The sequence below is a fragment of the Eptesicus fuscus genome, chromosome 22, assembly GCF_027574615.1.
Source record: "Eptesicus fuscus isolate TK198812 chromosome 22, DD_ASM_mEF_20220401, whole genome shotgun sequence".
NCBI lineage: Eukaryota > Metazoa > Chordata > Mammalia > Chiroptera > Vespertilionidae > Eptesicus > Eptesicus fuscus.
The window spans coordinates 25285519-25299470 of record NC_072494.1 but is presented as its reverse complement, the minus strand read 5'-3'; the positions used below and the strand labels follow the sequence as shown (position 1 = coordinate 25299470).

The 13952-nt window shown below is 43.3% G+C and overlaps 1 protein-coding gene across 1 annotated transcript in view; it reads right to left on the bottom strand.

Moving 5' to 3' along the window:
- The window catches only part of LAMC2 (laminin subunit gamma 2), a 55516-nt gene that overhangs the window by 29783 nt on the left and 11781 nt on the right, over positions 1–13952 (bottom strand). Inside the window, exons 2-3 of the mRNA XM_008145933.3 lie at positions 7049–7237; positions 176–311 (exon numbers count right to left, since the gene is read on the bottom strand). Coding sequence (XP_008144155.2) covers positions 176–311; positions 7049–7237 — 325 coding nt within the window. The remainder of the gene's footprint in view (positions 1–175; positions 312–7048; positions 7238–13952) is intronic.

The window sequence follows — 13952 nt, the reverse complement described above, 5'->3', positions numbered from 1 at the left end:
GTATAATGGTGATCCCAACTTCTTAAGGTTATTGTGAGGGCTGAGATAACCCACATGAAGTTCTCAAAGCAGTGTCTGGCACACAACAGGTGCTCAGGAACTGTAAGCGGTCACAAGGGTTAATGTAATTGTCACTATTCATGGCAGAGGCAGCAATGGTGGGCACGGTACTTACAGCAGCCTTTGGTCTTGGGTGCACCCGGCATCAGTGAGTGTGTGGAAGCCTGGCAGACATCGGTCACACCTGTCTCCTGTCACACCTGGCTTACAGCTGCACCGTCCCGAGTTGTCACATCGAGCGCTAAGAGAACCTGTAACCGACAAAGTAGGGGAAAGGGAAGAGGAGGAGGAAATAGGTAATTTATACGCTGTTAGAGAGCACTCTGGAGGGACAATAAATACTATGCAATAGCCACCACCTGCTCCCTCAAGCAATTCCCACATCACCTGAGCTTGCATCTGCCCACCAGGGAGAGTTTTAACAGCAAAGGATGTCTTCTCCCGGGAAATAAGTCGAAATTACTCCTGAAAGTGTTTTAGTACATCTATCTGCCTCCTTTCAACACCAAGTAGTGTGTAAGCCACTGCTTTTTAAAAGTTTGTCAGATCCTCAAGATCTTCAGCAGGAGGACATCTGTGAATGGGCATGGCCTCCTGGCACAAGTGGGCAAGAGGAAGTGAGCCACATTCTCCCTTATTTCTGGCAGGCAAAAGCCGTCTTTGAAGGGTTAGTGTTTGAATGGTGTGATTTTTTTTTAAGAGGATAAAAAGGCCTCTTAACCAAAAATACCTCTACCAACCTGGAGGGGCAGAAATTCTTGTCGGAGCATCACGCCTTGAGAGGAACGAAGGACGTGTGCCTCTTACCCGGTTCAGTGCACTAGAGTCCTTGCCCTGTGATTAATTTCATATAGACATGCTCTTGTAACTGAGTCCTCTCAGAGGAAGCGTTGATGGAAGACAAGGGGTGCTCAGGATAACAAGACGTGCCACTCCATCACCTCCGGAAGCCATCACCTCGCCTTCTGCCACCGAGTTCACCTGGACCCCGCCTCTCACCCCTGCCTCCCTACACTCCAGTCTCTATACAGAAGCCAGAGTGCTCTTTCTAACATGGAATTCAGATTATATGATCTGTCTAAGTTCTCCGGTGGCTTCCCGCTATCAGCAGGATAACATGCAAACTCTGTACCATGGCCTGCAAGACTAAACCTCTCTTACCTCATCTCCTACCCGCCTTCCCTAGGCTCCAGCACCCAGCTCTTCACACTGTTCCTCGAAGGTGCTAAACTGCCTCCCTCCTCGGGGCATTTGCACTTGCTGCTCCCTCGGCCTGGAATGCTGTTGCCCCAGAACTTCCCTAAGTTGGCCCATTCTCAGCACTTAGGTGTTGATTAAATATTACTTCTCTAGAGAAATCTTCTCTGACCCTCATAGCTAAAATATCCATCCCACCCCTACTCCAGTCCTTAGCCCTGCTTGCTTATGATGAGTTAGCTCATGTTCTCGGCTGTGTCTCCAGCACCCAGCACAGAGCCCGACACAGGGAAGGGGCCCAGAAAGTCGCTGAAGTGATGCACACATGCCAAGAAAGAGAAGGGCTGTTGTGAAAGCACGTAGGAGGGAGCCAAACAATGAGGTGGAAACTGGCTAGAGGTACACCTCACCTACTTTAAAGTGTTCCTGTGGCTGATAAAATAACCTGTATAGCTCCACTGTGATAATTAGGGTATCCCTTCTCTAGCCAGCCAACAGAGCACTAACCAGTTGCTCCTTTAGAAAAAAAAAAAATCTGTTATCCTTCTATGAACTTTTAATTTACTAGTAGTTACAATTCAAATCAATAAAGGTATTGGATCTATACCCATAAAAAGGCTTTTATGCCACACATGGAACATGAAATAAATTAGCCACATCCAGAGTTAGAGTCTATGTCAACTTTGGAAGACTTGGGGGCCCTCAGGCATAATAGTCTAAAGTGCATTTTTTGAGCATCCACGACATGCAAGACGCTGAGTTAGGCACTTTATATATATATTAGCTCATGCTAGCTATCAGTGAATTAAATGCCAACAGAAGGGTAAAAGGTCCATCTGTGGGTAACGGAACTATCAGACCTGCGGTTTAGAAAGACAACTCTAGAGCAATCTGCAGGGAGGCTTGGGAAGGGGAAGACCAGCAGGCTCCCATGAAAGGAATCCGCCATGACGTGATGGCCTGGAGGAGAGGGGTCTGGGGAGGAGAAGAGGAAGGAAACCCTGGGAGAGCCACTGTGGATGTAGAAGGAACAGACTTTGGTGACTTTTGGGACATGGATAATGGGGGGTTGGGGAGACAGGGATCACATGGGTGGCACCAACGTCTTGGAGGGCACAACGAGATGGAATGGATGCTATTTACCAAAGAGAAGGGAAAGGAAGAGCAGGATCTGGGGTTGAATCATCAAGAGGAGATCGGGAGTTTAGTTTAGACATAGGAAACTTGAGTTTCTAGTGGCATATTAGGTGGGAATGTAATTCTGGAACTCAAGAAAGAGGCTGCAGATGAAGTTCACAGGCCAAACAAGGAAGCATGAGCTCACTCTGGGAGCAGATAGAGAGGGCAGGGTGAGCGCCTGGCTTAGAAATGGAGCCCCATTGATTAAGGAAAGAGGTGACCAGAGAGGGGAAGTCTCAGGACACAGGAAGGCCAGGAAGGAGAGTTTTGCAGGAGAGTTAAGGGAGGAGGAGGGTAGGATAGTTTTCAGGATCTAAGGCAGAGAACAATTAACAAGACGAGAATGAAGAGAGGTTGTTTGTTGGGTTTGACATTTAGAGACAGCCATGCCCTACCAACAGTAAACAGAGCTAAAAACAAACAAACAAAATTATACTCTAATAAGGAACATTCAACAGGAGAAATATCTCTTTAATATAATTGAGTTGTTTTTTTAACACAAATGGGTGCCAATCTGGGACTCAGAAACATAATTTTTTCTATTCAAATGAATGGAACTTATGCTTTTGACTTTGGAAAACTCCTTCTACAGTTTTTCAGAAATGAATTAATCTTATAGGATGAAGAAGACTGTATTTTGCTTTTGGTTTTGACCCAAATTACCCCCAAATGGTACTCTATAAAATACCTTTCTGAGGGTTATTAACAGTCACCTCATAAAAATAGGCACTCTGTGTTCCAAAGAGTTTGGGAAATAGTACAGACTAAATCTTGCAGAGATTTATAACATAATACATTCAGTAGGCATAAAGCTTAACTTTGTAATGCCAGTGTTTCCAAACATTATTTGACATTCTTACAGACAACACTTATTATTATCTGGAGGAACGCAGTGTTCCTTAGGACATTATATATAGATCACAGCTCTAGACGCTGGGGGGGTCATGAAAAGAGCCCAGGCTTTGAAGTCCAACAGATCTCACTTCAAATACCAGCTCTGCCACTTATTTGCTTGTGTCCTTGGGCAAACTGCTCATTCATCACTTCTTTGAAGAAGGGATAACAACCTGCACCTTGGAGAGCTGTCTTAAGACTTTGAACTGAAATAGGTAAAGCGCCTAATTCAGTATCTGATGCATAGTAGGTGCGCAAGAATTGTAGTTTATACATTATCTCTAGGCCTCCTTCAAGCCTTGCCAAGTACACAGGCTCTTACCATGAACAGGATGACTTTATTTCATGTTCCAAAACGTCCAAAGTGATAGCACTGTGTTTCCAAAGTATCTCATTGATATAAAGGCACCTGTCCCAGTTCCTACATCAAGAGCTACTCTCAGGAGCTGTGAACAACTGGGTTTCAAGAACAGACGAGAAAAGCTTCCTGTTTCAAGTCTGTGTCCCAATAAGCACTTTCAGAACTTATGAACATATAGTCTACATGCATTTGAGGACTCAGGAAGGTATTCTAAAAGGATTATCAGTTATCAATTATCAATTATACCCTCTCGGTTTAAAATTTAAAATTTCCTAAAATTTAAACCGAGAGGGTATAATTCCTCTTGAGAACCCAATGGGTGTAAGTATACACTTGCATTTAAAAATGACATGACTATTATGGAATAATTCTATGTAATAATAATTAAGTAATTATTATTTAAGACATGTTTTAAATAATAACTCAAATGTTAGAGACTGACTAGCCCACTGTCAGGGTCATAGGTATGTAAAAAAAATGGTAAAATTAAGAGAACAAGTCTAATATCATTGATGTCCACACAGATCTCAAGAATTTAGGTGTCATGGGAGGAAAAAACACACGTGCACACACAGTGAATTTCAAAGTATTTGCAAAAGGGTATCTGGGCTTATACACGTGGTTATAAGAATTAAAGATAATAGGCTGATTGCTGAGCCCACAAAGTCATCACATAAAAATAAGTCTAGTTGCTCTGATTATGAGAAACTGATGTGAAGTCCAAATCTGTAACAGCCTAGGGATTATTCATGCTGTTGGCTTCCTTTGTCATACATGGGATGATAGCATTATTTGGGAAGATGTAGTCTCCGACATTTGAAATTGAATATACAAGGTCCCTTGTGAAGTTATTATTTGAAAGTGAAAAATATCCTTTGATTAAGAGGCTGAGAAATCACTTTGGGAATTAATCTTGTGCCACTGGTTTAGTGATCTGTGCAGCTCGGGCCCTGGAGCTTCAGTCTCTTCATGTTTATAACGCTGGGTGGAGCGTGTAAATACATACATAAAGGACACACATTATGAGAAAGTGTTCTGGAAAAACAGAAAGCATTACCCAGATCTTAGGAAATCATATGCATGATGTTTTTTTTCCTGACCTCTAATTATCTGCTGTTGATATTTTGATATTTTTCTTTCACACAGAGGGAGTAAAAGGGAATAGTTTCTGATCAGAACACCTGGGTTATAACTAGCTCTTGTAATCACTTGCTGGGAAATGTTAGGCCATGAATTAATTCTTCTAGCTCTCAGTTTCCCCACTGTTAAAAAATATTTGAAAAATTTACTGCCAATTTCAGGATGTTAATAAATAAAATATTAACAAATTGCTTTATTGAGGCTTCTTTCTAGGCTGGCATGTAATTGATTGGGACCTCTGTCCTAATCAGAAAAACAATGACATTACTGTATTGAGTTGTCTAGCATGTGCTTAACAAACATCATTTCATCCTCACACGATCCTGTGATGTAAATAGCATGATCACCCTGTTACAGATGAGGACACTGGGAGTAGCGAGACCTTAAGGGGCACGCCCAGAGGGACACACAGTAGTGGCAGTGCCAGGATTTGAACCCAGGCTGCCCAGCTCCAAAACCCACCGCTATACTCTACATTATGACCTTTCATGTCAGCACACCTGGGGCTGGAACCCACATAGCTCTACAAGTTTCATCTCCTCTCTAAGCCTCTGCTACTTCATTTGTAAAATGGAAATAATACTAGCATCCTATTCATAAGGTGATTTGTGGGGATTAGATTAATTACTGCATGAAAGCACCTAGAAAAGTGCCTGGTACAGAGAAAGCGAGTAATGCATGCTAGCTATCGTACAAGATGTAAGTCATTGCTGGGCTCCACCTTCTACCCGGCTGATCACCCTTAGTCTGGGATAGCTGTTCCCCAAAAGAAAGAGTTAGGCTCATTGTTGCTGGATGGGCAATGATTGCCAGTCTTTCGTCACCATCTCTCTGAGCGCAGCAGCAGCCTCCTGTTCTACTTTGGGACAATAACCTTGTCCTCAGGCCAGGCTTTCCAGCAGAGCCAATTACATTTCTAATTACACTCTCACCAATCTTTTTGCTGGGATGACCCAACTTCAGTGACTCACAGTGAAGCTACATAACATAAGGGGATGTGGGCTCTTCAGAGAGGTTAAATGCCCATTCAAATGGATTCATTTTTTTGTTGTTGTTTTTTTTGTTTGTTTGTTTTCTTGATGAAATTCCTTGATTCTTAGGGAGAATTGCTAAATCCAAAAGATTCTGGATGCTGATTCTCCACCACCAAGCTGAACAAACGTGACTCAAACCATATCATTAGGGCAACTCTGGTGACTGGGAAGTGGTTGCTGGGATATGGGTCTGTATCACGACAGGGTCACCCCTGTTTCCTATGAGGCTCCCCAATACACTCTATGAGCAACTCATAGCTGGACCACAATCTACTATTTTCAGATGCGTTGAGCTGTTGCTATGAATTGGTTCCATGCAGCTACACTGAGTCCCTGCCACGTATTAGGCCATAGCCTTTAGGTGGCTTCATATTTATCTTATTATCCTACTAAACACTTTCTAACAAAGAAGTGAACAAGACACTGCCAAGGTAATAGACAATAAGGTCAATGAAAAAGAAAAACTCAACTTATTCAGCAGAACTACCTGTTTCTCTTTATTTTTACTAGCTTGTCTTACTGTCTGCCCACAATGAATCCAGGGCATCGCGTGCACAAAACTCCCTACAGTTCTGTGAATATTGCTCCAGGTGATATGTTCAGCAAAACAACAATAAACAGCCCGCCTTTGAACCAGCCACCCTGTTAGGTGCTTCCTATTTGTTAACTCTATTTTTTCTTGTTAACAACCTGGGAAAGACTATTTACTTGTCCGTCTTTTCTACTGGTACCACGTTATATTCCTAGCGCCTAGCATAGCACCAGAAACAGACCTTTCTAATCCTTTAGTGTTTTAGAGGCTGGGCAAAGGAATGGTTGCAGATATGAGAAGCTATCACTGGGAGAGTGTGAGCCTCCTTTGTCCAGGGGTCAAAGACTGTCATCTGCCAGGACAAGTATTCCTGGGCCTCTTGGTTCTAGAATTCAAATCAATGCGCCCTAAAGACACCAGCTGGTTCCTACAATTCAGTCTTCAGAAAAACATATTTCTTTTCAGATTGAAACTGACACACACAAAACAAAACAAAACAAAACAAAACAAAAAACAGTTTCTGGTTAGATTCCCAGTTGTTCTAGAAGTTGAATACCTCTCTCCTGGCCTGTTGGCTTCTCCCTCCAACCCGCTCTCCCTCCCTCCCTTATTGCCTCCCTCCCCTTCTCCCTCTCCCTCTTCCCCAGCTACCTTTGGAGTTACAGTTGCAGGGTAAACAGCGGTCTCTTTCTCTCTGCCTGTAGAATCCTTCCTTGCACCGCTCGCAGTGAATGCCACCAGTGTTGTCCTTGCAGTTGAGGCAGCGGAATCCATGCCCTGTCTGCCTGTGAAGTTCCCGATCAAAGACACATTGCTGGGACTTCCCATTGCAATCACAGACTGGGGATCAGGCAAAGAAAAACATCGTTAGCAAAAAGCACAGAGACAATTCTCCCAGGTGCTGTATTATTAATGTAAGTTATGCATGGGGTCTACAGCTTAGTTCCAGCTACTTGATGGAGTAAGAGGAGGAAGTGAAAGGAGCCGGGTGAGGACTGTGAGAGTTCTCACTCATCTAAAGGAAGGAGCAGTTACACAGTGCTAGTGGGAGAACCTGAGTCCAGGGTTACCCAACTGTCCATTTCCTCAAAAGTCTTAAGTGTTTTTATGTGAAAATTCCTGAATTAAATATTTGCAAAAAGTTCATTTTTAAAACCCCATGCAACCCTATAGAAAAAGTGTATGGGCTGGAGACCTGAGGACTGCCAGCATGTGGACAGTGGCACAGCTGTCTAACAGCTGGTGGCTTCATCTTTTCAAGACACACAACATAACATCTGTTCCTCCAGTGATGGTCCATGCTGAGGAGCTAATAATATGACTGTCTGGACAGGTATTTCCTCCCCCACTCACTGTGCCTGGCATGTCCCTCCCAAAGCCACGTATCAAAGAGAACCATATCCCCATAAAGAATGACCTTTCCCAAGTGTCTAGGGAAGCTTACCCTGTGGATGTTCAAGAGACTCACAGAGTGACATCACCATGTGGGACCTACACAGCCAATGAGGTAACACGTGGAAATACTTAGCATAGTACCTGGCACAGAGCAGATACTAAAAAAATGTTTCATCACCACGTAGAAGAGAAAGATGATGAGCCTTGAGGTTAAAAGAATTGGATCAAATACTAGTTCTGCTAGTTCCTGAGGCAAATTACTTGAACTCTCTGAATCCTGGCTCTTCTCTTATAAATGTACACTCATTATTGCCTCCCTGGGCTGGTGAGAGGGTCCCACTGAGAAGAGAATATCTAGTCCTTCGCCTACACTATTGTGTCCCTCCCTCCCTCCCTCCCATGGGACAGGCACTGCCTCGGATGGGAAAAGTGCAGCTCTGAAAGGCGAAGTCACTTGACCCAGTGGAGAGCTGGAATTTGAACCCGTCTGATGCCAAAACTCACTTTCTTTTCGCCAGGCACACTGTGTCTATGGATCATGCAATCCTCCTGAGAGCCTGTTTCTAGAGGCGCCTAGGGCCATGACTTACCCAGAGCACTGATAATAACTTCAACAAATATGCCAAGACGTACTGAGCAGCTGCCCCTTGCAAGCCGAGTCAGGCTCTGAAGACACAAAGGTGACTCCGCAAATCTCAGGAGCTTCCTAAGCGACTTCCTTACAACAGCTCCTAGAACTCACATGCTACTTTGGATGCCATCTAATCTAGGGCAAGTCAACTAACATCAATCCAGGGCCCACTCTATTTCCAGGACTTTAAGTGCATCAGCTCACAACAACACTTTAACCTGAGTTTTACTATCCCCATTTCACAGAAGGCTTAGAGGGAGTAGGTATCTTGCTCAAAATCAGACAGCTAAATGGGCTAAGATAAATTTGCTCCCAGGCCTGCCCAACCACAAAACCCTTACCTTTCCACTTGACTCCCACTTCTCAAGAGTCTGGTTTACCACTGAACGTAGGCATTCTTTTTATAAATTCAATTCCTTCTTGAATCCTTTCTAATTTAGTACAATCTCCTGTTCTTTTTTAGACAGTACTGGTTATAAATTATTTTTTATAGAGTCTTAAATCTGTCTCCCTCCCTGTAATTTTTACCGTGTATTCTTGTTCTTCCTTGGAAAATCACACATACACACATACCCGCACACACACATACCTACTCTCTTTTTCATTTATCTATTTATTCATCAGACATTTATTTTAGACATTGTTCTGTAAGGCACTCCAAGCCTTTGAATATCTTAAGATAGTAGCTATAGCATCTCCCTCCTTCATCTTTTTTTCTTCAGGTTAAGCTGGAAGGCTGACACCTCCAAGACCTCCAACCATTTCCCAGGTGATGATTTCTATAGCTCCTTCTTGACTACCCGTCTAAGAACAAATTTTCAGTATGTTAGTTTAAATGACCAGATTTATTACAGTACTTTGAGTGTGGTTTGAACAGCTCCGCTTCCAACAAGACCAGGTATTACAACTCCATGGTTGCAGCCTAACATTTCATTAAATGTATAGCCTATTAAATTTGTGCTCAAGTCAAGTTCCCAGGGCTTTTCACAGAGCTGGTGCCAAGGCGAATCTTTCCCAGTGAATGCTTGTGTGACTGATGTTTTGGATTTCGAACAGATGTGCCACACAGCTGTCATGTGCTGTGAAATTTCTATCAAGTACATCGTCAGGCACGTAAAAGAACTACATTCACCAGCCAATGATCCTTATGTGGTTACTCAGCCCTCTGTGCCCTGGATGCCTTTGGCGAGGAGTTGCAATTACAAACTTTTCATTGTGCCTTTCTTATTCAGAACAAACTTTTTGCTGGTGATAGTTAACTTCATAAAGACAGCTCATGATATATTTAATTTAGAGCAATATTTAAAAAATAGACAACCTTGTCATTATCTTTTTTTTTTTTACCACCTCCCTCTCCTTCTGTCCAAGCTCTATTCTGAAAGAACTATGTTCTTCCTTTAAAGTCACAGTTATCCTTGGAGATGCATTACAGTTCCAGCAAGGGAGGTCTTCAACCAGCATCTCCACTCTGGAACTTGCCCAACAGGTTACAAACCTATTGTCAATCTACCCTCCTCTCTCTCACATGGGTTTCTGTCAACCCCCAAGGTCATGCTGGTTGGAGTGAAAGAACCTATGGGCCTCATGTCCGGGGAGCGCATTGGCCTCCTGTGTCTGCATTATGTGATAAATCCATGAAGACACTCTGTCCAGCCTTGTCTGCAGGACCTTGAAGTTACCAAACGGCACTGAGCTCAACACTTAGCTGCACTGCACTTAGCTCAGTATCTTCCGAACACTCACACCCAGAGAATGAGGGGAGTTTGCCCTTTTGCATGGAATGACCCCTTTTGTCACTGATGCATTTGCAACATGGCCTCTCTCAAATCGTCTCCCAAATTTAGACTAACTTCCCGAAAACCAATTATTACTTAATCTCACTACTGAGAAAAAAATCTTTATGCTTCCAATTTCAGATTATTCCTGCTACAGAGCTGAACAAAATGGGCCTCATACAGCTTGTGCCTGGTCTGTCTTATTCTGTGACCAATTTCTGCCCAGCCACTACCATGGGCACACCACTGGTTGCCAAAGGGTGCTTCCAGGCTAGGAATAAGGCGACAGGGAGCGGAGGGCACTCTGCCGAAAGGGCTAAAGGGAGAAGCTGTACAACCCCCCTAGCCAATCTTGCCACAGAAACGATGCCTCCTGTAGGTAGCATTTCCACTTACGTTCTTAAAGAAGAGAGACATTTCGCTTTATGTCTGAAATGTACTGATTTTTAAATATTGGCAGAAATATTTTTTTAATTTATTTTTGAAATGAAGCTGGACAAATATCTTCACTTGATTCTGCTCTTCAAACAGGCCGAAAGCACTCTCGTGCTTTAGAAAAGGAAAAATGAAGCCCTGGTATCTGGTTCAGTATCTGTATTTAGTAGGTGTTTAATGCTTTTCAATGCACAAATGAATGAATGTTTTCTTAAACTTCAGGAAATTCCTAGATGTGTTTGTACCATTCAAAGGACCCCACGTGTTCCCACATGTCTGGATGTGCCTTCAAATACAAATACCGACATTTAGCAGACACTCTCTTCCCCGTTCCTGGAGGGGATGCTTTTCTCCACAGAAGCCCCGTCTAAAACTAGCATTTTTTTTTTTTTGATAACTTATAATACAATGACTTATTTAGATTAATAGACCTAAATACAAGGCTAGAATACACTTCAAACAAGAGGAAATTCTAAAAAGGATTTTAGTATACTTTCCTTCCTCTATGTTTAGTCTTGTTCAATTTTATGCCTAGAATTTTCTCATTTTCATTTTGTAATGTATTTCATATTTTTTCAAATTCTGGGCCAGCAGCAAATTTCATGACTATGTTCTCTAGTTTCCATCAGGGAGCCTTGATACAAAAGCAAGTGATGGAAGTGTAAAGATAACGGTCTTGGACATGCCCTTTTTATTAACAGTCCATTCACTCAACAAATAGATAGTAAGCATCTACTATATGCCAGGCCCTGTTCTAGGCACAGGGGGTAACAGGGTATACAAAACCAATAGATGATGCAGCCCTCCTGGAGTTCTCATGCAAGTTGGAGGGAAAGAAAATAAATAAGAAATACAGAGAGAATCCTGAGACTGATATTTGTTAAGGACAGCTACAGAAAACGGTGAAGGGAAATAAAAATTAGGGGGTGGGTCAGATGTGTAAGGAAGGAAGGGTTGAAAAGTGTCCTGTGCTGGTTTCCTATTTTATTCTATTTTGATAGTGGTCTGTTCATGATCTTTGTCCATTTACCTAATGGGCACCATATTTTTTATTATAAATTATCATGGCTTATTTATATAACAAAGGTAGCAAACTCTTTGCCTGTCATGTTGCAGATTTTCTTTGTCCCTCCTGATAAAGCCACTTTCTCGCCAAAGCGCCTCATTGATCGATTTTGTTTTCCTGATTCTTGTTCCTTTTCTCCCCTCCTTGTTCTCTCCTTAGTCAATGAGCTATACACCTATTTCATTCCTTTAATAAACATCGCCTCATGCCTAACAGTGAGGCTGCACTTGGTGCTTAGACACTGGGACTTCGTGAAGAAGATTTCAGAAAGGGGAGTTGCCAAGGGTTTATTTTGTCAAATGTGATATTCTGTATATATTTACTTAATATATATTGGGTTTTGTCAAACACTCATCACATCATCCACATTTTCCTCATTTCACCATGGATCTGGGACCTGGCCTTAAGGGATCATTGTACCAGAAAATACAGAAACAAATCCGACTGGGACCCTGAACAGACCTGAAGCCTCATAGGCTCTAGGAATCAAGACAGGCAGGGCCCCTCTCTCCCAGACTCTATCATAGGCGCCAGGTCCCATCCATTTCTCTTATTCGTCTCTTCATCTGTACTGCACTCTTTCCAAACTAGGGACCTCTCTTCAAGGTTTTGTCCCGTCCTCTCTTTGTCCCTCACTCCAATGCCCAGAAATCCTTGTCTCTGTCGGCCGGGGTTCTCTCTACCAAGTTTACCCCGAGCCCTCCGTAAACACATCTAAAACCGAGTCATCTTACTCAGATTTTCACATATGTTTTCAGTCTAGTAAAGCGTGGGTGGTAACTGTGTCTGACTAAGCTGTATGCACCCTCTTCGGCACTTAAGCATTTATTATGATAATAACTATCACAGCACCTGACCCTCAAGGTGCTTCTTAGCAAAGCCCGCCAGGCAGCCAGACACAGGCTGATCCGCCCACCGCCACCCCCATCGCATCCCCAGACGCAGATCCAGGGAGCTGGAAACTCTGCGCCAGCAAGGAGCAAGGTAGCAAGGTGTGCGGAACCCCTCGGGCTCCCTTCCCGCCACCACCCTCGTTCCAACACAGCTCCAACAGGTCGGGGCAGGAAGCGCGGGGGCAAAGGCTGTTTCCAAGCTGTATCCTTAGGAGAATGGAAGGAAACCGAAAATATTTCCTCGGGTTGTACTTGGGGCCAGGCCTGGGAATACTCAGCATCGGTGGCTGCAGTTCATCCAGACCTCATTTTAAATTTTCCATAGGAAATGCTGCAAACAATTACGAGAAATTTTCACAATTTGGCATACACCGAATCGTTTGTGCTAAGCAGATCCTCTTTCTTCTGTTCTACACTTAAAACACACGCTCTGCTATTCACCCGGGTGATCTCATTGCCATCTTCATGTAATTTAGGGGATCACCACGTTTTTAGTGCTCCAACAGTGACAACAAAATTAAAAATGCAAACTTCTTTCCAAACCCTGAAGATGTGGCTCCGGTGACCTCTGTAACTTGATCTCATTCCTGTTTCCCTCTCTTGTTCACTGGGCTCCACCACACAGACCCTCACAGGAATCTGGGATGCACCAAGCTCTTCCTTGCCATCACCAGGCCCTGATTGCTATTTCCTTTGCCTGGGGCTCTACCCTCTTCCACTCTCCTTAAACCCACAGGACAACCAGAGTGATCTTTTTAAAGAGCATAAATCAGATCATGTAGGGTCCCTGCTAATAACCCTTCAACAGCTTCTCCCTCCTCTGAATGCCCACAGGACTTCATCCCTACCTCTCTCCCAGCATTTATCACTTTCTCTCCCATGTCATCACTATTTGTGTACACGACTTACTTCCCCTGGAGCATTTCACACGTTTGTATCCCCACAGTACCTAACACAGAGCTTGGGACAGTGATTGTTGGTGGATGGATGGATGGATGGATGGATGGATGGATGGATGGATGGGTGGATGGATGAATAGAAGGGTAGATGGGAAAATGAATAGAAGGAGGAAAGAAGAAAGGAAGTCTGACTCTTAAAAATGCTAAACAAGAACTCGAACATACAGAAATCTCCCAGGAGTCCAGGAACCCAATATGAAAATTTCTCAACACAATACATAGATTACATATATGGCATTCAGTGTAAAAAGCTAATGTTTCAACAACAACAAAATCCACAGTGAAACGGGAACAGAAAGAATTGTCAGAGGAACATGGTACTTTGAGGTAGAAGGAGTGTGGGATGTTCTTCCAGGTAGCTGCTTACACCACATGAACTATTTCTGTGCCAGGACTGCCTG